Consider the following 23,333-nt stretch of genomic DNA (forward strand, 5'->3'; position numbering starts at 1 on the left):
TTTCTCTCTCTCTCTCTCTCTCTCTCTCTCTCTCTCTCTCTCTCTCTCTCTCGTGTCTATGACTTTATTGATGGTAAATTAACACACACGGCAGTGCCCCCCCAAAATAGTTTTTGTTTTTAAGCTTCCCTGAAACAGGGTGTCCCTTGGAACTGATCCTTGCTCCCCTTACCCCTGGGGAACCCCAGGTTCTCAAGATATATGTACAAATATGGCCCTAGCATCACACAAATAGTCATCTGATGATGTTGGAATTTTCTGTTGGCCCCCAGAGTGAGCCTTGACCCCTGTGGCCATTTTATGCCTAGACTGCTTGTTGATTAGGGGATCCCTGTGGATTGGGAGACCACTGAATAGCTCTGGAAGCAGCGATTTCAGATAAGTTTAAAAAAAAAATGGAAAAAGAAATCAGTGAGCAGGGTACTAATTTAATGCAAACATTTGAATTTTTTTTAAATAGTCTCTTTTTTTCCAACTGGGACAGTCTGAGTGGGGGAAGATATTCAATCAAGTTTTTCCCATCTTACACAGCTTGTCAAAGAGCCAGAAATGTCCAAATTATTGCTGCCTATGAATAATTGTGCCTACTAGAAGGTTCCTGTCACTGTTTGAGTTCCTACAGAGAATATTTTATCGAATGATTTGCACCGCAACAAATTGGCTATTTTATGATGCTATTTTTGAATTATCCAAAAGCAACTTTTGATTTATACACATGTTCGTTGTCCTTTTCAATAAACATTTAATATCTGAATTTGATATGCAAGTAAGTGTCTCCCAAATGCTGACGATACAATGGGCTTTATTCAAATGAATGGCACTAAAATCTTTTCCAGCACAAGTGAGCGACTTCACAAGATTGAATTAAGAGCCAAAGGCACATATATATTTACTAAGCAGTGCTATTCCATAAAACACTTCATCAGCAGAATACACCTCATAGCCCAATCATTTGAATGGAACAGAAGGTGCCTTCTGGAGTATCAGCACTTGGTAAATATGACCCTAATAACTGGATTGAGACAGCGCAGATGCTGGTTATCGTGCTGCGATCCCAAATGAACTATCATAGACTTGAATGCCAGTTAATGCAGAATCGCAGCGCAATACCTGGCATCTGCGCTCGGTGGATTTCCCCTGAAATGTCTTGAACATTGCAACAGAATACATCTTCTCACAAATCAATAGTCAAGTCCAAACTACATGATGTGTGCAGCAGTTTACAGCCTGCCTGTATTTATCCGCACAATCACTAAACTCGTCTGTTTTGCCATTATTCCGAGAGCCATCTGAGCTGTCCCAGTTTTTAATGCACAGCATTCACAATGCACTTAAAACATAAAAAATAGAAAGTCAGTACTACTACTTCTTTTGAAATTAACCTCGTAACGGTGCATGCGTGTAGGAGAATCTCCAAAATCCTCACAAAATATACCAATTATACCAACACTCAAATAATTGCATTTCAGAACTGTTAAATGTCCTTAAATTCGCCTTTTCTATAGACTGACGTCAGCATAACAGAATTCAGCATTCTTGTCGTTTGCACACAAAAACAAAACGTTTATTTTGAAAATAATTACTTACATACAAAAATAGTAAGAATGACAATGATGTTTCAAATAGATTGATATTCTTAAGAATAGTTGCACATAGTAACCTTCTTTCTCCTCTTCATGATATCATCACTCTGGCCTGGTCTTTCTTCCTCTGGCCTATCTTCTCTCCATCCTTCCTTCCTAAAGCTTACTAAGCTCACTGTTGTATTTATCCAGATAATATTCCTTGAATCAGCTCTCTTAATATATATTTCTATTCCAAATTAGGTCCTGCAGTTTCAAACTATGATCGAATAAGAAACAGCACACGTATTCTAAATATAGAATACCAAATACAGTAAGGACTGGAAGAGTCTCAGAGCTTTTGTCACAGACTCTACTCTCAGCTAAAGTCACAGTTGTCAATAGTCACTCAGTGTCAAACCTAAACAGGGTTTCTGCCTACTCTGACCTTTTAGGACAGCTGCACCGTCAAAATAACTCTATAACCGAAAATACAATCAGATATGATATATAGATATGAAGGAAAGTCCAGACTATTATACTGTATACTTTAACAGTCTGCCTTTGATAATAGATTCATTCATTACAATATAATTATTGCTAAATTGGATTTCTTACAAGAACAGTGAAGCGTAAGGAAAAACCTCCAATTTTAATATATAAGTATCGTTAAATTATGCACAAACACCAATACATGATGGAAAAATGGCCCCCATTCCCATATCCCTGAGGAATTCAAACAAGCAAGGCGGAAACGGCGAGAAAACAGCGGGAAATACACAGCAGGAAACACAGGCACTGCGAAAATTAATAATAATCTGTGCTCAAATTAATGCTAGCCATAACAGCTAAAACAGTTACTATACAAAAAGAGTACAATATATAAGGGGGGCTACATATTGGTCACTGTGGCTCTTCTTCAGGTCGGTTCCCACCTGAAAGAGGTACATTCCATTTTTTAAGCGGTTCTCTGGTCCAAAAATTGCTGCATCGGTCTGGTCCCAGATGTGGCGTCTCTCAGAATCCGCTGATCTCCTCCACCTCACGCTATCGCCTGTTCCCACAATATATTCCTCCCTTGTTTTCAGTAAACTCTACGGGGACCAGGCTAAGTTTTTTGAGATGGAAAAAGTGCCAAGAATTAAACACAAGAAAATAGGAACGGTGTCGATGGTGAACAATGGCAGTGAGCAGCATGGATCGCAGGTGAGATGAGTCGTCCCATGTCATTTTAGCACTTCCCTAGTGGAAAATATTAAAAATTAACCTTTAATACATTTATATTGGGGGAAAAGCAAGAAAACCTTTTGATAATAAATAAAACTACTTGAAAATGAATGCAGATGTTGTGCTTTTTCTGCATGTTTTACAATTAATTAAATCCCCAAACAATATGGCATTACCCATGTTCACCTGGGCATTGTTTTGGTAATTCCCAGTCCTTTGAGGATTATTACGGTTCTAAGATGCATTTTTTGCATTCTAATTTAAAAAAATGACAGACGCTCTCTGGTTTGGCCTGTTAAGAGTATAGGGAGACACTGCTGCTGGTTGACTGGGTGCCACAAATTCCAGGCATTACTGACTATTAGTCAGTCTTAATGTTCGTTGCCAGAATATTATTATATTATGCTAGCATATTCTAATTTCTCCCCTTGTTTCTCTCTGTTTTTAGTTTCTTATTACTACAGGGGAGAATCTTGATTATTTAGACCAGGTCCATACAGTGTTTGGCGAAGTAACAGAAGGGATGGATATAGTGAAGAAAATAAACGAGGCTTTTGTGGACAAGGATTTTGTTCCTTACCAAGATATCAGGTGTGACAATTCTCTTCTACATTATGTCAGATGCTTCTTTACTCGCCTTTTGCGGTCCCTGTTCACTGCTGTGAAGCCACGCTTCAGTGCTGGAGGCGAGTTTAGCTCCATTCAAATGAATAGGAAGCAACTGTCCCTGAAACACCAATGACTCCCATGGGTGTCTACCGACCTTGTAATTTTTTTATTCTTTCGATATTACCATCATATCAGTATATTGACCAGTTGCTCAATTCTGTGTATAGGTATGTGTATATATACTCTAACTTTTCTATGCAACAGTACTCTCGTCAGCCTCTGACACACCTGCCACAACACATCACCCCACCCAATCTAAACCACAACCTAGGGAAATTAGGAAAGGTGATCTTGATAATGCCCTCTTGAGAAAAGAAGCTACATGGATTTACACTGTGGGCACCCTCTCACCGAGGGACCTGAATGAAGGTTTTGTGTATTCAGCATTTTTTTTAACAAAATACAGAGCATAAAATGGAGCGGATAGAACTCCTAAAGTGTCCAAAGAGAATGAAAAACATCGGTAACACAGTGGACACAATATGATACCAACAAAATACAGGAATTTTCCATAGGAATCTATTGGATCCATACCAAGAATGCAGACTGTACACGATAGGTTAAAAGGGGAAGACTAATACTGCTTACCACATATATATGGGACCATTGTACCCGTGAAAATGTGATGTTAACCTATGAATAAGGAAATAAAACAAGCGAAGAATCAAGTAAAATCCTTGAGTACTTAACATTGAAATAAAGAATAGACAAACGGGCAACAAAGCTCATGATACAAATGGGGCGGTTTGCTGCAATCAAACATTTTTAATGCTACTGTTGCAGAAATCAAGTATCTACAAATTATATCCTTGTAAATTAATGCAACAATAGGAGTAAAAACAGTGGCTGCAACTGTATCCATAGACCACAGCTCCACATAAACTAACCTAACAATAAGGCCTCGTTCAGGGTGCTGGCTTCTGAGGGAGGGCATGCTGACGTGCATGCGGCCTTACGACACAATGTATTTAAAGTGACTTGTGGTTGTCAGGGTAGCAGCTGCCCTCTCTCCAAAGTACGGAGTTGACACTGGCTACAGTTTCAATAAACAACCCAAGTCGTTTTTTGAAGCTGCAGCAGCGTCACTGGGACCTCGGCAGCCAATGAAATCATTCTTGAGAATGATTTCAAGACTGCAACTTCGATCCCTAAGCTGAGGTCTGTAGCCCTGCCCCCTCCCCGCCTCCTCAACTCTTGAAAAAGTCTGCTGGGGAGGATGTACACACATCGCCCAGCAGACTGCCGCTCTCACACGCGAACGCCCGCCCTCCAACTCCTGCCTCTGACACCCTGAACGAGGACTAAGGAGTTCAAATTGTGAATTACAACATGTATCAACCCATTGCAGATGTGCACAGGTATGAAATACATTTTTTCATAGGTCTATGTAACAGTATCAACACTAACTGAGATCCAAAAAGCACCTAAGTACAAATATCTGCAGGTGTATTGTTACGGAAACCAGGATAATAACAATGATCTACAGTCAGAGGACATTATAAATGACCCCTTAACAGTATTAATATCATAACATGAAGTCAACAACCTCACTATTCATGTAATACAGTTTTAATACCAGGGTTTATTCCCAAGTTTGTAAAGGGCCCCCCATACTGTGCATGCTATGTCTTGTATATAATGTATAACTCTGCTCACTAATGTAACCATGTATTTGTCATCATAATTCTGTGCCCAGGATATGCTTGAAAACGAGAGGTAACTCTCAATGTATTACTTCCTGGTAAAACATTTTTATAAATGATTAAATACGCTCCCTTATTCAAGCTGAAGGTGCATAATAAACAATCAGGGTAACCGGGAACAAGATTTCCTGATCACCCTGGCAGTGGGTTAATCCCTCCTCAGTCTACAGTAGGTAGGACAGGAAATTGATTCTTGCAGGTAGGCCATAAAAGGCCCCTCCCTCTACTTGCCTTAGTCTTTTTCCTGTCCTCAAAGCTAGGAGTAGGATTTTTTGTTTTCTAAAGGGACTCGCCTAACTGCAACTAGTGCAGTGATCCAAGGACCTCAACCTCTCTGCCTTGAAGCTCCGATCGATGCGCCCCTGGGCGTGGCAAGACAGAGACCCCAGGAGTTGGGGGAACCCCCAGGAGCCCGGTACACGCGGGGGTGGGGAAGCAGCAGGAGCTGCGAGCCGTGGTAATGCTCAGATTGACCACATTAGCGTCTGTAATGCTGCGGTAGGAGGAACAGTGCACGCGGCCGCTCAGCAGCGCGTGCGTCACGTTCCGGCCGGCGGGGGCGTGCGCAGACACGCGAGGCCATGCACGAGCACTGCGTTAACGTCACAGGAGCGACGGAGACACTGTGTGTGTGAGAGAAAAAACTGCAGTATGGAACGCTCAGCAGAGAGAAGCCAAGTGCTGGATATTGAATCAAAGTTGGAGACTGCTAAAGGATCAGTTTCCAAGACTAGGTGAGTCCTTAGTTTTAGTACTACATGTGCGAGAGAGGATCTATATATATTAGGGTGTATATTTAGTATTTTTTTTTTTTTTTTTAAATTAGCTCGGTGATTACCCTTCCGGAAGCAGAATTTTCGAAGGGTACTGGGGAATCCCTGCAGCTTAAGAGGAAAGCCACTTAAAAAAAAAAAGCTAAGTGGTGCGCTGCATGCGAGAAGCCAGCTCTGATGGGAAAGAAGCTGTGTGAAGATTGCTTTAAGGCAGCAGCAGGGGATTCTAATGAGCAGATGAGCACCTTCCTTGTACTAATGAAGGAGGTAGTTAAGCAGAGCGTGGATGCTGCGGTACAACAAGCAGTTATCCTGCGCAAAAAAGGTCAAGATCCCAAACCAGTTTGGATAAGGGAAAAGGCTTTTCATCTGATGAATCAGACATAGAATGCTTTCAGGTGTCAGAAGGTGAATTAGATTCATCAGATCAAGATATTCAGTAGGATGAATCTGAATTTGATGTAGAAATGGTGGATCCTCTCATTAAAGCCATGAGACAGGCGTTAGAATTGGAAGACACTGAAGAGTTCACTCAGAGGAAAGATAAATTATTTGGGTCAAGACAGAAAAAAAGTAGAGTTTTCCCTGTACATCAGGTGATCAAGGACCTTATTCAATCAGAACTGGCGCGGCCAGACGCCAAAGTATGTATACCAAAAAGATTTGGGAAAATGTATCCGTTTCCACAGGAAGAGGTGAAATTTTGGGAAGCCAGCCCAAAGGTGGATGTTGCTATATCTTGAATAGCAAGGAAGACCACAATTCCAATAGAAGAATCTGCAACCTTGAAAGACACTATGGATAGTTAAATGAATTACGTATTAAAAAAGGCATACGTCACAGCGGGAACAGCCTGTAATCCAGCCATAGTAACTACATCTGCGGCAAGGACAATGCGTGTCAGGATTGCCAACATAGAGGAGGCACTAGACAAAGGTGTAAAAAGAAGTTCTATCCTAAAGGCACCGTCTGAAGTAAAGTAGGCGACAGACTACATAGCCCAGCAGTTGCCAGTGGGAGGAAGACTGACGCAGTTTTCTGCAACATGGGCCCAAACAATACAGGACAAAGGGGTATTGGAAACCATTCATCAGGGATACAGCATAGAGTTCAAAGAAATGTCAAGAAGAAATATATGCCTAACAACAAGTATACAGTCCAAGGCAAAAAGAAGGCAAATGAATTCAGTTTTAAAAAAGTTACTACAAGCAGAAGTAATAAAGAAGGTACCTCAGGAAGACAGAGGAAGTGGAATTTATTCCAGAATATTCCTAGTACAAAAGCCTCCAGGAGATTACAGAGCAATCCTAGACCTGAGAAAATAAGAAAATTCAAGATGGTGTCTTTGAATCTGATCATTCAGGAGGTACAACCAGGAGACTGGATGGTATCGATAGATTTAAGGGACGCTTATCGACACGTGATCGTATCAAGGAGACACCAAAGATTCCTAAGGTTCGCAGTGAACCAACATCATTATCAGTACACAGCACTGCCATTTGGTCTGGCGACCTCTCCAAGGATATTCACAAAAGTTTTAGCCCCATTAGTGGCAGAAATGAGAAAAAGAGGGGTAGAAATATACCCATACCTGGGGACTTCCGGTGATGTCACCCGGCATGGACGGGTAAAAGAGGAGCTCCAGAGACCCGCGAGTAAAACTACGCAAAAACCCGCACTTTCACCCAAAATTCCGGATCAAAACTTGCCCCCCCGGAAAGTTAAATAGCAGGGCAATGTCCAAGACAAAAAAAACGAGCAATCAGTGAGTTTCCAAGTACTTCTCGCCATCTCAACGTGCGAAAGAGAGCACCATGGATTCCCAAGATGGCGACGCACCGCATGGCACTACCTCGCAACCCGGGAAAAAGACCCAGCCGAAAGAGCGCCCCTCAGCAAGCCCGGAACACACCATAACTCGGTCATATTTGGAGGAACTATTGGCAGGAATGTCAGCAACCCTCCAAGCCTCCTTTCAGACAGAACTTCGAACCGCAGTGAGCGACATAAGGAAAGAAATCTCAGGGTTAACTGAAAAAACAACCACCCTAGAGAACAAGCTTACCGAATCTCTACAAAAACAGAGTGAAGCGGAAGAAGAGATCAGCCGCCTGGGAGAAGAGATCACCCTTCTCAAAGAAGGAATGGAGGAACAAGAAAATCGTGACCGGCGCCAAAACATTCGCGTCCGGAACGTGCCGGAGTCAGTCACACAAGAACAACTCCGGCCTTACCTCCTGGAGCTTTTCAACCTGGTGTGCGGGGAGCTGGAGGAAAAAGAGGTCGAAATGGACAGGGCTCATCGTGCCCTAGGACCTAAGTCTGACGAACCAAGGCGGAGAAGGGATATAATAAAAATATATAGGAATCCTCAAAGAGGTTTGAGCGGAGCACAGCAAAGTAGATGCAGGGGCTAGACACCAATGTGAGTAAAAGTCCTTTATTCCACGATCGACATCATGGTGGTGGGTAAGTAAAACTCTCTTAATAATAAAATATTATTTATAATTATAATTTATAATAATAAAATGCACAAGTACACATCCAAAGAAAAGATCATCGCGGCCTGCCGAGACATGGGGGAAATAACCTTTCAAAATGAGACCCTCCAAGTCTATAACGACCTCTCAAAGGCAACAAGAGACCGCAGGCGAGATCTAAAACCGTTAACTAACCTGCTCCGTGAGAAAGGAATCCAATACCGATGGGGTTTCCCTTTCAGACTCACGGTCAACAAAAATGGAAAGTTTCTATCTATCTATGAAATATCCCGCGGACATGGCCCCCTTCGCAAGAGCGCTGGGTCTAACCCCACCACAAACGTGGTTAGCGACCAACTTGACCGCTGAGGAAGCATCAGGAGGTTCCCCCCCGGACATCTGAGGATTGCGGCCCAACACCCCAGGGATAAATAGCAACCGCCGCAGCACCCAGATAAATCCCCCTGCATGGACCTAAAAGAAGGAAGGCGCCTTCACTTACCCTAAAGAACTCCTCATCGGACCGGAGCCACACCGGAGAGTGAGCCGCCGACCTTCCTGGTAAGCCGACGCAGGACATCGCCCTCCACGTTGAGTTACGAGCCGCCTACTATGGGTAGCAACCCCACACATAACCCCACATATATGCTATGCAAATCAGAAAAGCATGTAGAGGAAGGAAACGAGCAAGAGAAAGTTGAAATTATTTTCACAGGCTGCTAAACTGGTCACAACATATTAACAGTGCAGAACTGCACACTAAACGTACTGCTGCGGCCGAGTTTATTCGAGCATTTGCCCGTTCTCGGCCGCAGCAGTTACCTGGCGCACGCCGGAGGGTTCCGGGCGCGCGCAGAAGCAGCGGAGGAGAGGCCCGCCGATCGCGGCTTCCCCCTCTCCTCTCCGGGTCCGCCGGGTCCCCCGGAACCCCCTGCCGCCGTCCCCCACATCGCGGGACACCAGGGCTCCCTCGGGGAGCCCTGGACGAGCGTGCAGGGGGCGCAGGCACCCGATGACGCGTGACCGCGCATCGGTGACGCGCGGCACGCCGAGGGGATGCCACTTGCAAGCCGGGAAATCTCCCGGCTTGCGGAACTGGCCACACTTCAATAAAGTGTGTCGCCAGTGTATAACAAAAGGCTTGAAATGCTCAGAGTGTTTGAAACATGACTGTGATCCTTTACCCTCCCCCACTCTCGGACTAAGAGTTTGTTAAAAGAAAGTAGACGATACTGCACAAGAAAAGGGAAAGAGGGTTAAGTAAATTTTATAGAGGGTCTGGACCCCTCTGACGTCCACCGGTTGACGAGCCCGTAACCACCCCTGAAGGGCTATTTTAGCCCAAATGCCGGTCGCTCTTAGGACTGGCGATAATTTGTTAAGGTCTTTTGTAGGCCTCGCTACTATATCTCTATCTGCTGACCCTGTCCCAGCAGATCTCTGCCCCACCCTCCTCGATCCCTGCCCACGCCCCCCCTCCTCAGCTCAAAATATTTATTCGAAACAAAAAAAGCACTCAACCTCTATGCCCACAGAAATATAAACCAGGCTCAGACCTACCGGATCACGGCCTCCCAAGTGGTAAAGGTGAGGCCTCACAGTATTATCTAAAAAAGAACCCAAATGGCTAGCCAAACCACAATTAAATTAACCTCACTCAACGTAAAGGGCCTCCAGAACAACAGAAAAAGGAGACTAGCACTCCAAGATATGAAAAGGTCGGGGGGAGACATTATATTCCTACAGGAGACCCACTTCAGATCACAAGACCCCCCAAATTTATTCAAAAAAGTGTTCCCAATGTGCTTTTTCGCATCGTTTAGTAGTAAGAAAAGGGGTGTGGCTGTTATAATCAGACAAGGCACCCCATTCAATCATATCTAAACAACTGCGGACCCAGAGGGTAGATTCCTAGTGGTATATGGCTCCCTAGCGGGCTCAGCAATCGCTCTGATCAATGTATATGCCCCAAACGAGAACCAAACAGAATTCTTAAAAAATGTTCTCGAGGGCGTTGACCCAGGATATCTGTCATCGATGATAGTGGGAGGAGACCTAAATATGGTCCTAAACCCTACCGAGGACAGATCAACCACAATGGGACCCCCCCGTACAACCCCCTCCCAGATCATAGGGAAAAGGTTCAGGGGAATTCTGAGCGAGTTCTCACTGGTGGACATATGGAGAACCCAGCATCAAGGCCAGAGAGACTATACTTTTTACTCAGCACCTCACCAGACCTACTCTCGAATAGACCACTTTCTGGCCACTAAAAATGTGTTGGCGGCAACTACTGGCTCTGATATAGGACCAATCACATGGTCTGATCATGCCCCGATCACCTTAACCTTGGCAACCCCCTTTGAAAAAACAATAAATTACTCATGGAGGCTAAATGATTCATTACTCAACCATCCTGAGATAGAAAGGGAGATCAGATCCGCTATTCGAGACTACTTTCTTTTTAACTCAGGATCCGTTTCCTCACCAGCAATCCTATGGGAAGCCCATAAGGCAACCATCAGAGGGAAATTCATTTCCATCGCGTCCCACAGGAAAAAAGCCCGCCAAAAACTAATAAAGGAGCTTACGGATAATATCAAAACAATAGAGCAAACCCACAAAGCTAACCCCTCAAAAAAAGTATATAAAACATTGACAACAGCCAGAGCAAAACTTAGACAGATCCAGCTGGAGGATGTTGAGAAGGCCCTCAAATGGACCAACCAACAATATTATGACAGACTCTTGGCCACTAAATTAAGAGGGGTACATAAAAGGTCCCAAATCACGGCGATCAAGAGCAGGTCTGGTGAGATACAACATAGTGACAGCAAAATAGCAGCCGAATTTACAAAATTCTACACCGAACTCTACAACTTAAGATCCAAAAATGGCCGTCCTGAACCGATAGCATCCGAATTAATAGCGCAATACTTAGACAAATGTCAGCACCCCACATTAACGGAGGAGGAAAACACAGTCCCCAACGCTGAGATTTCAAAAGAGGAACTGGAAGAGGCGGTCAAATCACTAAAAATTACTAAGTCTCCTGGCCCTGACGGTTTCACCATTGTCTACTACAAGAGATTCTTGCCAGTACTATCCACGCATCTCTTAAAAATATTTAACGATTTTATGGAAGGAAACCAAATCCCCCCATCAATGTCCCTGGCCACCCTGGCCATAATACATAAGGAAGGCAGGGACCCGATGCAATGTGGAAGCTATCGTCCAATCTCCCTTCTCAACTGTGATCTCAAATTATATAGCAAAATACTTGCAAATAGATTAAACCCCATCTTACCGAGACTAATAAACAATGACCAGGTAGAATTTGTCGCGGGCAGGCAGACCTCAGACAGTACTCGGAAGATAATAGATATTATTGAGCACGTCCATCTCACAGGGACCAAAGCACTACTCCTCAGCTTAGAGCAGAGAAGGCGTTCGATAGAATAGACTGGCTATTCATGGACCATGTTATGCGCAAGTATACAAACGGGTAAATCAACTGACTAACCCTCCAGGCGCTCAGAATAAAGCATAGTCCTTCTGGTAGGAGATGATATAATGAATCTTTGAGACCCAGGCTGTAAACAACCGTAATACAGTATGGTATAATATGTTATCCTTCCCACCAACCGGCTCACCATGAGCACTATAAGGTTGGGACACGGGAAACTCACGTGTTAGTCCTCGTGGTTTTTTACACCAAGCCTGTCCGGTCTTTTCAGTGTAGTATGTGTTCCTGCTTCTCCTGAATAAAGCTGGGATGCCTCCGTCTCATGATCTTTGCTCTTCACCGCCAACCCGATACCCGCAGAAGCGGAGGGTGGTCACCTGACCGGCGGCATGAACGGTGCTTCCGGATGACGTCACAGCAGACCCGGTAAACCAGCAACAAGCCAGCAGTGACTCGGTGTGCAGACGCGTAGTGCAGCAATGTAGAAAACCTCTCAGGAAGAGAAAAAGCGCCGCACAGCACAAAAAAGGAAAAATGAAGGCTGATGTGAGAGAATAAAAAGAGCTTTATTTGCACAAGGTGCAAGCGAGTCCTCTTGACGCGTTTCGGCCTGGCAGGCCTTTGTCAAAAGAGTGATTCGCTTGCATCACAAGACATCTAGTTATACACCAGCAAACCTATGACAGCTGTTCATGCTATTCAATGCAATGAGTTTCAGGTGTCCAGCATTACAATCATTAGCAACCTCAGTGTCAAACATAATGCTCGCATAACTAACACAGATGTCAGATGAAAATGTTAAAACACAAAAATACACATAAAATGACCAATCATTATGACCAATAGCATGAACATAAATCTAGGTGTTTCAGATCGGTGTATTAATGACAGGTCAATAAAACATGAAATCTATACTCCTTGAGCTTGAATAAAGCACGAAAATCATTAATCTAAATTTAATCACAGACCCAGATATATGGAATAGGAGAATCAAAGGCTGTAACAGACATTTTAAACATTATTAAACATTTATAACACTTTTAACTTATCATGATGTGGAAGTTAATGAAAGATGCAATTAAGCAGGAAATAGATGGGAATATTTATAACTCAAAAATAATCTCTTGTACAATATAAATGATACAAAAATACCTTGAAATAATATAAAATAATAAAGATAATAATAATGATAAACGAGAACAAAGGGGGGGAAGGAGGGGGGGCGGGGGGTATGTGGCAGGGGTAAAGGGGGGGAGGGGAGAAAGGGGGAAGGGAGGGGGGAAGTGAAAGACAAGGGAGGGGAAACAAGAGGGAGAGTGGGGGATAGGAGGGGGGGGAGAAGGGGGAGTGGGGGGAAGGTTGGGGGGGTGGGCGAGGGTAGGGTGGGGGTGGGGGGTGAAAAGGAGAGGGGGGGGAAGGTGGGGAAAAAGGAAAGGGCGGGAAAGTGACATGACAAGAGAGGAACTATTGAAAATAACATTAAAGGTATATATATAAAAATCAATCATGAAGAAAATGTTTTAGTTCCCATTCTACATTAAGGCCACAAGGTTGCAAACTGTTGAGAGAGAAAACCCATGACATCGCCTTTTTGTTTAAACGGTTAAGTCTATCTCCACCTCTTGGGTGGATGGGGATATGTTCAACACCACAGTAAGAAAAATTCTTAAGTCCCCCAAGTGGACATAATGAAAAGTGTTTTGAGACTGGATGTGAAAGATCAAATTTAAATTTAAGCTCACAACACCTCAATCCCAACTCACACCAATTTATAAAAATCCGAAATTCCCCCCTGGCTGTGAGCCCAGACAATTGGATCAATTCAAAGCAAAAAATATCAGAGCGGTTGCCGACCTCCTGAGCTTCGGGGAGTTCAGTTCCTGAGTTATCAAAACCTACAAACCAAATATGAAAAAGTAGGGCTGAATGTTTTCAAGTACCTACAAATTCGGCACTTTGTTCAAACATTATCCCCAATGTTGGAATTTCCCCCCCTCACTGGTTTCGAGCGGCTCTGCAGAGAAGCAAGCCACCAGAAAGGTCTTATAACACAAATGTACGCAGAATTGGAAAGGGCCATAGAAGCCCCCACACATGACTATATGCTGCATTGGGCAGCAGAATTGGATATAGTTATAGACCGAGAGGACTGGGAAAGTATTTGGGAAACAGCCTCAGGAACTTCCATATGTACCACAATCAAAGAAAATATATATAAAATATTGTTTCGCTGGTATCTTACCCCAGTTAGAATAAATCAAATCTACCCCCAGGCGTCCGATCTATGCTGGAGAGGCTGCGGTCAAAAGGGGACATGGCCCATATTTGGTGGACATGTCCGTAAATTCAGAAATACTGGGGAACTATACAAAAATTAATTGAAGAGGTCACAGACCTCAAAATCCCTATTGATCCGTTGACCTACCTGCTGGCCAGGCCCTTAGAAAATTTGGACCGACCAACAGGTAAATTAATCTCCTTCATTCTTACAGCGGCTAGATGTGCGGTGGCGGCCGCCTGGTAGAAATGTGTCTCCCCCCTCAAAACAAACGGTAAAAAATAGGGTGCAAGAGGTGATGAATATGGAGAAACTGTCAGCCTTTCTGAAAAGATCTACTGACTCCTTTAACAAGACATGGGATCCGTGGCTAACCCAAATGGCACCCCTACGTCATTAAACCATATATGAGAAGAAAAGAAGAAAAATAGCTCAGAGGCTTTAGCGAAAGAGACTGAGGACACAGGAATCTTGTTACACCCACACACAAAAGATTTAAAGTGGTGGGAAGATACCCGAAATCTGTGGAAAGGACAGACGCTACACCCAGTACAATGGGAAAGAATTACAACAGATGCGAGCAACGCAGGTTGGAGAGCCCAAATGGGAGAAACACTGGTGCAAGGAACCTGGACAAACCAGGAACAGCGCCTTCCATCAAATCTGCTGGAACTAAAAGCAGTACAAAGGGCTCTGGAAGCATTCCAAGACCAAATAAGAGATGGCAATATAAAGATAGTCAGACAACCGGTCGGTTGTAAAGTATATAGCCAAACAAGGGGGAACCAGGAGCAGAAAGCTAATGAACCTCACAGCAGAAATCTTCTCTTGGGCAGAGGGCCACTTATTAGAGATCACAGCCCAGGACTGGAAAATGTCACAGCAGACTTTCTAAGTCGCAATATTATACACCCAGGAGAATGGGCATTAGACCCACAGGTGTTTCAGGAGCTGGTAAAGCGATGGGGTCAGCCAGACATAGATCTCATGGCGACACATCAGAACCGCAAGGTAAAAAACTACTGTGCAAGGCTTTTTCATCCAAGCGCAAAAAGCACAGATGCTCTCAGCTTGAAATGGGATTTCAAGTTTGCATACCTGTTTCCCCCAATTCCCCCAATTCCCCTAATTCCGAAAACAATCAGGAAAATCAGGGAAGACCAAGCGGAAGTGATATTGGTAGCACCATTCTGGCCAAGAAGGCCTTGGTTCACACACGTGGTAAATATGGCAGTGGATATACCATGGCACATACCAGACAGCAAAGAACTAATGCGACAGGGGCCAATATGCCACCCGAACGCCAAACAATGGGCCTTGACGGCATGGCGATTGAGCGGGAAACATTGAGGTTCAAAGGTTGTATTGTATTGTATGTCTTTATTTATATAGCGCCATAAATGCACATAGCGCTTCACAGTAGTAATACATATCATATAAATAACAAATAATATAAATCAGGTCATGGGAATAAGTGCTCCAGACATAAAAGTAACATTAAGGAACATTAAGGAAGAGGAGTCCCTGCTTCGAGGAGCTTACAATCTAATTGGTTGGTAGGGAGAACGTACAGAGACAGTAGGAGGGAATTCTAGTAAGTGCGTCTGCAGGGGGCCAAGCTTTATGTATCATGTGTCCAGGATTATCCAGTAGGTTGTTCAGACAAGACAATCCAGACCCTATTACAGGCAAGAAAGGGATCCACATCAAAAGTGTAGAATTTGGCTTTGTTTCCGGGATTGGTGCACAAAAGACAAAATTTCTTCTCTCCAAGAATTGTGTCAATACAGGCGGTCCTCGGTTATCCGACGCAATGCGTTACTCAAAATGGCGTCGGATAGCGAAGCGTCGTAAAGCGAAACCCGTTTTCCCATAGGAGCACTGTTTAAATTAAACGTTCTGTTCCTGAAGGCATTTTTAATGCTAAAACATACAGAAAATGTTACTCAAGCAATAAGATATGCAGCACACACATAGATTATGATGGAAACATTATATTTATTGATTCCAGAACTGTAAAATAAAACTATAAAAATAAAACTATGCTGTATTCTGTACAGAAATGTACATGAGCAAAAAAAAAAACCCATCAATTATTGGAGGAAGATGATGGGGGGGGGGAATCTTCAATAGACAACGGACTTTTTGGAGGTGATGTAGGTGCAGTTGAAGGTTTCGGCCTCTTGAAGAACCTCTTCATTGAAGTCTGGACAGATCCTTTCCCTTTTCTGCGTGTAGATCTCTCTATAGCAGCTGATTTGGTTAGACACCCCACGACTGACTGTTGAACTCCGTTCAATGTTAGGGTCATTGTCCTCAAATATGGCCAGTGCGCTATCAATGTGCTTGAATGCCGCAGCCAACATTTTGCTTGACAAAGATTTATGTGGCTGTGGCTGTGCCACATCAGCAGATTGGTGGGCCTCCTCTTCAGCAATTTTTTGCTCCTCTAATTGCATGAGGTCTTCATTGCTCAACTCGTTAGAATGTGAGGCGAGCAACTCCTCAATATCCTCAGTTTCCACCTCCAAGTTGAGATCTCTGGCCATTTGCCCAACAGTTTCTGTAACTTCTGCAACAGTCTCTGTAAGGTCTTGGACATCAGACACAAAATCCGGGCACAAATTACGCCAAACTCCATTTAGATTGGATTATTTCACCTCATTCCATGCCTCTCCGATGTTTCTCACTGCATGAAGAATGTTGTAACCCTTCCAAAATTCTTTTAAGGTTGGACCACCTTCCACATCGGTTGCTCTGATGGCCTGGGCAAATGTTCGCCTAAGATAGTAGGCCTTGAAGGAAGCGATAACCCCCTGGTCCATCGGCTGTATCAGTGAGGTGGTGTTGGGGGGCATGAACACCACCATGACGTTTGGATGATGGTCATCCAGGTACACGGGATGGCCAGGAACATTGTCCAGGAGCAGCAATGCTTTGAAATCGAGGTTCTGGTTCATGCAATATAATTGCACAGCCGGAACAAATTGATGCTGGACCAGTCCTCAAAAAGGCTCCCTGTTACCCATGCCTTACGGTTGGACTTCCAAATCACTGCAAGTGTGCTCTTTGCATAACCCTTGAATGCCCTAGGGTTTTCTGCATGATAAACAAGCAAAGGTTTTAGCTTGAAATCACCTGCAGCATTTGAACCAAGCAGAAGAGTCAGCCTGTCCTTTGCAACTTTAAACCCGGGCATAGATTTTTCCTCTCTTGCAATGTAGCTTCTACTGGGCATTTTCTTCCAGTAGAGCCCAGTCTCATCAACATTGAACACTTGACGTGCGCAATAGCCACCGTCCTCTATAATTTTGGCCAATGTAACAGGGAAGGTTTTAGCTGCCTCCTCATCAGCACTTGCAGCTTCACCGGTCACTTTAATGTTATGCAAGTTTGCCCTCTCTTTAAACCGCACAAACCAGCCCTTACTTGCAGTGAACATTTCCTCAGTGGTCCCTTCTCCATGCTGTTGCTTAATGTCCTCATACAGACTCAAAGCCTTGGCCTGAATTAAGGCTAAACTAATAGGCACATGACGCTGGGATTGATCTTCCAGCCATATAATGAGGAGTTTTTCCACCTCAGCAATATGACCAGCACGTTGCCTTATTGTCGTACCTTGCATAGGTGCTGAGCCCTTGATCTGTTCCAGGATTCTTGCCTTGTCTTTGATTATAGTCACAATAGTTGTGCGAGGTATATCCAAGGAACGTCCAATTTCTGTTTTCGTCTCTCCTTTCTCAGAGCGCTTTATGATGTTGTGCTTGGTCTCCAAAGTTATAGATTTTCTATTCCTTTTTGGAGTAACAGCACTTTGCTTTTTGCTTTGATCAGCCATGGTTTAGGGCCTAAAATACACCACCAAACCTTCACACAGACTGTTCAGAATGATCTCCCTAGCCTGCAGCCATCTGGTTGTTCATTTGTAGCAATTTTTTAAAACGTCGTAAGAGCGTCGGATAAGCCGTTCGGGCGTCGTAAAACGGGCCATAGGGATGCATTGACAAGCGTCCGATAAGCCGTTCGTCGTAAAACGAAGCGTCGTAAAACGAGGACCGCCTGTAGTGGAGTTCTTGATAAAGGGATTTGAGAAAGGCCTCAGCTCTCTGAAAGTACAGGTGTCTGCCCTATCAGCCTTATGGGAGAGAAATCTGGCAATGGAAAGATTAATCATCCGTTTTTTACAGGCAGTTAAAAGACTAAGACCTCAAATTAAAAACAGGGTGCCGACATGGGACCTGTCTTTAGTATTGGATGTATTAACAGCACCTCCTTTCAAACCTATTCAACAGATAGGGTCGGGATGGTTATCGTGGAAGATGGCGTTCTTGATCGCGATCACCTCAGCAAGGAGAGTGGGAGAACTACAGGCACTATCAGCTAAGGAACCATTCCTAGTCTTGCACCAAGACAAGGCAGTTCTCAGACCTGTGCATCAATTCTTGCCAAAGGTTGTATCACAGTTCCATATGGATCAGGAAATCGTGATCCCGTCATTCTGTCCAGATCCAAAGAACAAGAAAGAGGAGAGATTACACAAACTAGATGTTGTGAGATGTCTAAAGGAAAGGATGCGAGATGTGAGAAAATCGGACAGACTATTCATCATACCAGAGGGACCGAAGAAAGGTTAAGCAGCATCTAAGACAACAATTTACCAATGGATAGTGGCATGTATTAAAAAAAACTTATGAGACCAAAGGACAAGATAAACCGTTGAACATTAAAGCTCATTCTACAAGGGCCATGTCTACGTCATGGGCATTCAAAGCTAAGGCAACACCAGGGCAGATATGCAAAGCAAGTGAAAAAATTAATTATCAAAAGTGGCGCTCAAAAATTATATCTATGTATAAACAAGTGTATAAAAATAAAGTGATACTAATACAAACACATATGGATGCTGCTTAACCCAGTGGGGGGTCGTTCTCTCGATCCCGTGGACGTGGAAGGGGTGAAGATCATCGGGAAGCGCAAAACCATGTAAAACAGAAAAAATTCCTGATAGTGCAGTACTGTGATATACTTGTGAATAAATATTCAAGGTGCAGTGTGCTAGGTACTCACAAGTGTATGGTGAGTGATATTCCCATAAAGGTATCTTTGAGGGACAGCCCGTCTGATCGTAGTACAGGTGGGTCTGAGTGAATTGTAAAGTGCTGAGGACCTTAGGTAAATAACACAGAAACGGACATAGTGCAGACTGTATAAAATTCTATTAAAAGGTAAGTGATAATACAATGCACTCACAATGTGTTAAAAGAATACAAGCGTTTAGATCACACAGATCGGATCTCAGTGTAATGAAACTGTCTCAGTCTCCCCTCCGCCTCGGCGTGCGTGTCACTGGTGCGTCTCACCCAAACCGGAAACCGGAAGTGACGTCATCTGCTCTGGGGGACTCCGATCCTGTGGCAATCTTCACTTCATCAGCATCACTCTACGCGTTTCTCTGTGTTGCGGTTTCATCAAGAGTGTAATCTGATGAGCGCTAAGAGGCTATTTATACGCTACGCTAGAGTCCCATAGGCTATACATTAAGTATGGTAATCAGATAGCGTGATATAGGAGACTTGAATGGTTAACATCAGTTAAGACTCACATCAAACATATGAGTCTTCCAAAATGACAAATAATTTTAATTCAAACGTTTAAAAAGAACTTAATAACATACATATATTAAAAATGCATATATATATAAATATACAAATATATCAAAGTAGTATAAAATTTAAATAAGCTATTATCAGTAAGATGAACAATAATCCTCTAGATAAACTAGGCTAAATGCAACTACTTTATAGTGATAATGTAGCAGTATATCTATTAAGAAAAAGAAGAAAAACAAGTTAGAGTCACAGGAAGGGTTTAATGTCGAACTCTAAATTCAAACCCTGAGGGTGAATTGTTTTGAGCTCAAACATCCAAACTCTGTGGGACCGCCATGGGGACCAAATTTGCGCCCAGCTACGCCAATCTATTGATGGCCATGTGGGAAGACCAACACATATGGTCTTGGAAGGGGCTGGATGCAAATTTGGTCACATGGCGGAGATACATAGATGATATCATCTTTGTATGGAGGGGTACTGTGGCGGATTTGGATTTGTTCCTTCTATATCTAGATGCTAACGAGTTCAATCTGAAGTTCACATCTACGGTCAGTGACACTACCATTAACTTCCTGGACCTTTGTATATATGTGGAAGATGGCACTATTAAAACAAAAAACTACTTTAAGGAGGTGGATGCAAATAATTACATCCTACAGTCCAGTTGCCATCTCAATAAGTGGATTGAGAATATCCCATACGGGCAGTATCGCAGACTCAAGCGGAACTGCACCGATAATCATGTATTTGAGGAGCAGTCCACAGTTTTATCAAAAAGGTTTAGGGAGAGACATTATAACAAAAATGTAGTTGACCGAGCACTAGCTAGAGCAGTAGTTACCCCAAGAGAATCCATGCTCATACCTGCCCCCAAAATATCCATTGATGATGGCACCATACAAGTGCCCTTCATCACACAGTATAATAAGGATGCCAGTAAAATCAATAAAATCCTCAATAACCATTGGCCGATACTCAAAAATGACCAAGTTTTGGGGGAGCATCTGGCGGATAAAGTCAAAATGGTATATAGGAGAGCACCAAATATTAAAAATTTTCTTTCTCCCAGTGCTTTAAAAAATATCCCTATAAAAAAAGCACACGTGGCTAGATCCACCTAAAGGATTTTATGAATGCAAAATGTGCACTGCCTGCCAACATAGTTCAAAAATAGCACACAGTTTCAAATCAAACACGACACAAAAATCTTACAATATTAAGCAGCATTTGAACTGTAGATCAAGTTTTGTCATCTACCTTGCAGAATGCGAGTGCGGCTTACAATACATTGGTAAGACCATACGTCCGCTTAGAACGCGCATATTAGAATACCTGGGAAATATAAAACGCAAAATCACAACCCATAGCGTGTCAAATCATTTTTTATTAAAACACAGCTCGAATCCTGCCAGCTTTTCATTTAAAGCCATTGAACAAGTTTTGCCCCACTGGAGGGGGGGCAATAGAGATCTGAATTTAATAAAAAGGGAATCATTTTGGATGTTTGAGCTCAAAACAATTCACCCTCAGGGTTTGAATTTAGAGTTCGACATTAAACCCTTCCTGTGACTCTAACTTGTTTTTCTTCTTTTTCTTAATAGATATACTGCTACATTATCACTATAAAGTAGTTGCATTTAGCCTAGTTTATCTAGAGGATTATTGTTCATCTTGCTGATAATAGCTTATTTAAATTTTATACTACTTTGATATATTTGTATATTTATATATATATATGCATTTTTAATATATGTATGTTATTAAGTTCTTTTTAAACGTTTGAATTAAAATTATTTGTCATTTTGGAAGACTCATATATGTTTGATGTGAGTCTTAACTGATGTTAACCAAGTCTCCTATATCACGCTATCTGATTACCATACTTAATGTATAGCCTATGGGACTCTAGCGTAGCGTATAAATAGCCTCTTAGCGCTCATCAGATTACACTCTTGATGAAACCGCAACACAGAGAAACGCGTAGAGTGATGCTGATGAAGTGAAGATTGCCACAGGATCGGAGTCCCCCAGAGCAGATGACGTCACTTCCGGTTTCCGGTTTGTGTGAGACGCACCAGTGACACGCACGCCGAGGCGGAGGGGAGACTGAGACAGTTTCATTACACTGAGATCCGATCTGTGTGATCTAAACGCTTGTATTCTTTTAACACATTGTGAGTGCATTGTATTATCACTTACCTTTTAATAGAATTTTATACAGTCTGCACTATGTCCGTTTCTGTGTTATTTACCTAAGGTCCTCAGCACTTTACAATTCACTCAGTCCCACCTGTACTACGATCAGACGGGCTGTCCCTCAAAGATACCTTAATGGGAATATCACTCACCATACACTTGTGAGTACCTAGCACACTGCACCTTGAATATTTATTCACAAGCATATCACAGTACTGCACCATCAGGAATTTTTTCTGTTTTACATGGTTTTGCGCTTCCCGATGATCTTCACCTGATCCAGATATGCAAAGCAGCAGTCTGGTCCTCGTTCAATATATTTTTGAAATACTACAGACTAGACGTACAATCAGAAGCTGATGCAAGTTTTGGGCGTAGAGTTCTACAATCTGTAGTGAAATAAAGTGTAAAAGTGAATTAATAAAGGTCAACTGATAACGGCATTGACTGGTGGTTTATTCTTATGTATCCCTCCCTAATTTGTCACTGCTGGGGTATGTCCCAAAGGTGCCCACTGCCAGGGTGATCAGGAAAGAAGAAAATTTAAAACAATTTACCGTAATTTTCTTTTCCTGGAACCATGGCAGTGGGCACATAGGCATTAGACATACATAGGGAGGGTAACTATGTGCCCACTGCCATGGTTCCAGGAAAAGAAAATTACGGTAAATTGTTTTAAATTTTCTTCTTTCCATCTCGATCTTGACAACCAATAGGAGTCGCAGGGTTACCTTGACAACGAAGATTGATCAATACACAGGAGCTACGGGGATCCGCTCAACCCTGAAGCAGTTCAATACGAATGAAATGCACATCGGGTAGTAATGACGCCACAGCCGACATCATGAGTCGGGTTTGGGTGCATTTGATAGTGGGTACTGATACTTATCTTGAGACAAATTAACAAAGATGTGGACCCCAAGGGATAGTCACTATCCTTAGACTGCATAGGCAACCAGATATATGGGAAAGCGCTAAATATCTACACCTCCCTACCACTTGGCAAGGAGCTTATCACCGCACCTATTTGTTTGTTCGTTTCTTTTACACAGTGTGTACTTGGTTTGCACCTATTTCACCTTTCCACCTGGAATTTTTATATTCTCGCAGGACTTTGCACTTTAGATTAACAGCATACACCTGCACACCTAGCACTTTACCCTGCCCCCCCACCCTCTACCTACCCCACCTCATTTACAGCCTGTTGCTCAATAGGTTTTAAAAGTACATGGTTTCTTTCATATTTAATGATTCAATAAAAGTTATGTTTTATATTGGTGGAGGTTGAGTTCATCCTACAGGGAACCTTTTCTCTTCTCGTGCAAATGCCCAATTTATTTCCCTGATTGCACTCCTCCTGTACGTGA

The 23,333-nt window shown here is 43.0% G+C and overlaps 1 protein-coding gene across 6 annotated transcripts in view; it reads left to right on the forward strand.

Annotated features, from left to right (window-relative positions):
- The window catches only part of PPIL4 (peptidylprolyl isomerase like 4), a 168,382-nt gene that overhangs the window by 108,268 nt on the left and 36,781 nt on the right, over positions 1 to 23,333 (forward strand). For 5 of the 6 annotated variants that reach the window (XM_075596680.1, XM_075596681.1, XM_075596679.1 and 2 more), the window contains 2 exons: positions 2,651 to 2,768; positions 3,238 to 3,380. The exons of the other annotated variant lie outside the window; for it this stretch is intronic. In XM_075596680.1, coding sequence (XP_075452795.1) covers positions 2,651 to 2,768; positions 3,238 to 3,380 — 261 coding nt within the window. The remainder of the gene's footprint in view (positions 1 to 2,650; positions 2,769 to 3,237; positions 3,381 to 23,333) is intronic. 6 annotated transcript variants of the gene reach the window in all.

Source organism: Ascaphus truei, chromosome 4, assembly GCF_040206685.1.
Source record: "Ascaphus truei isolate aAscTru1 chromosome 4, aAscTru1.hap1, whole genome shotgun sequence".
Taxonomy (NCBI): domain Eukaryota; kingdom Metazoa; phylum Chordata; class Amphibia; order Anura; family Ascaphidae; genus Ascaphus; species Ascaphus truei.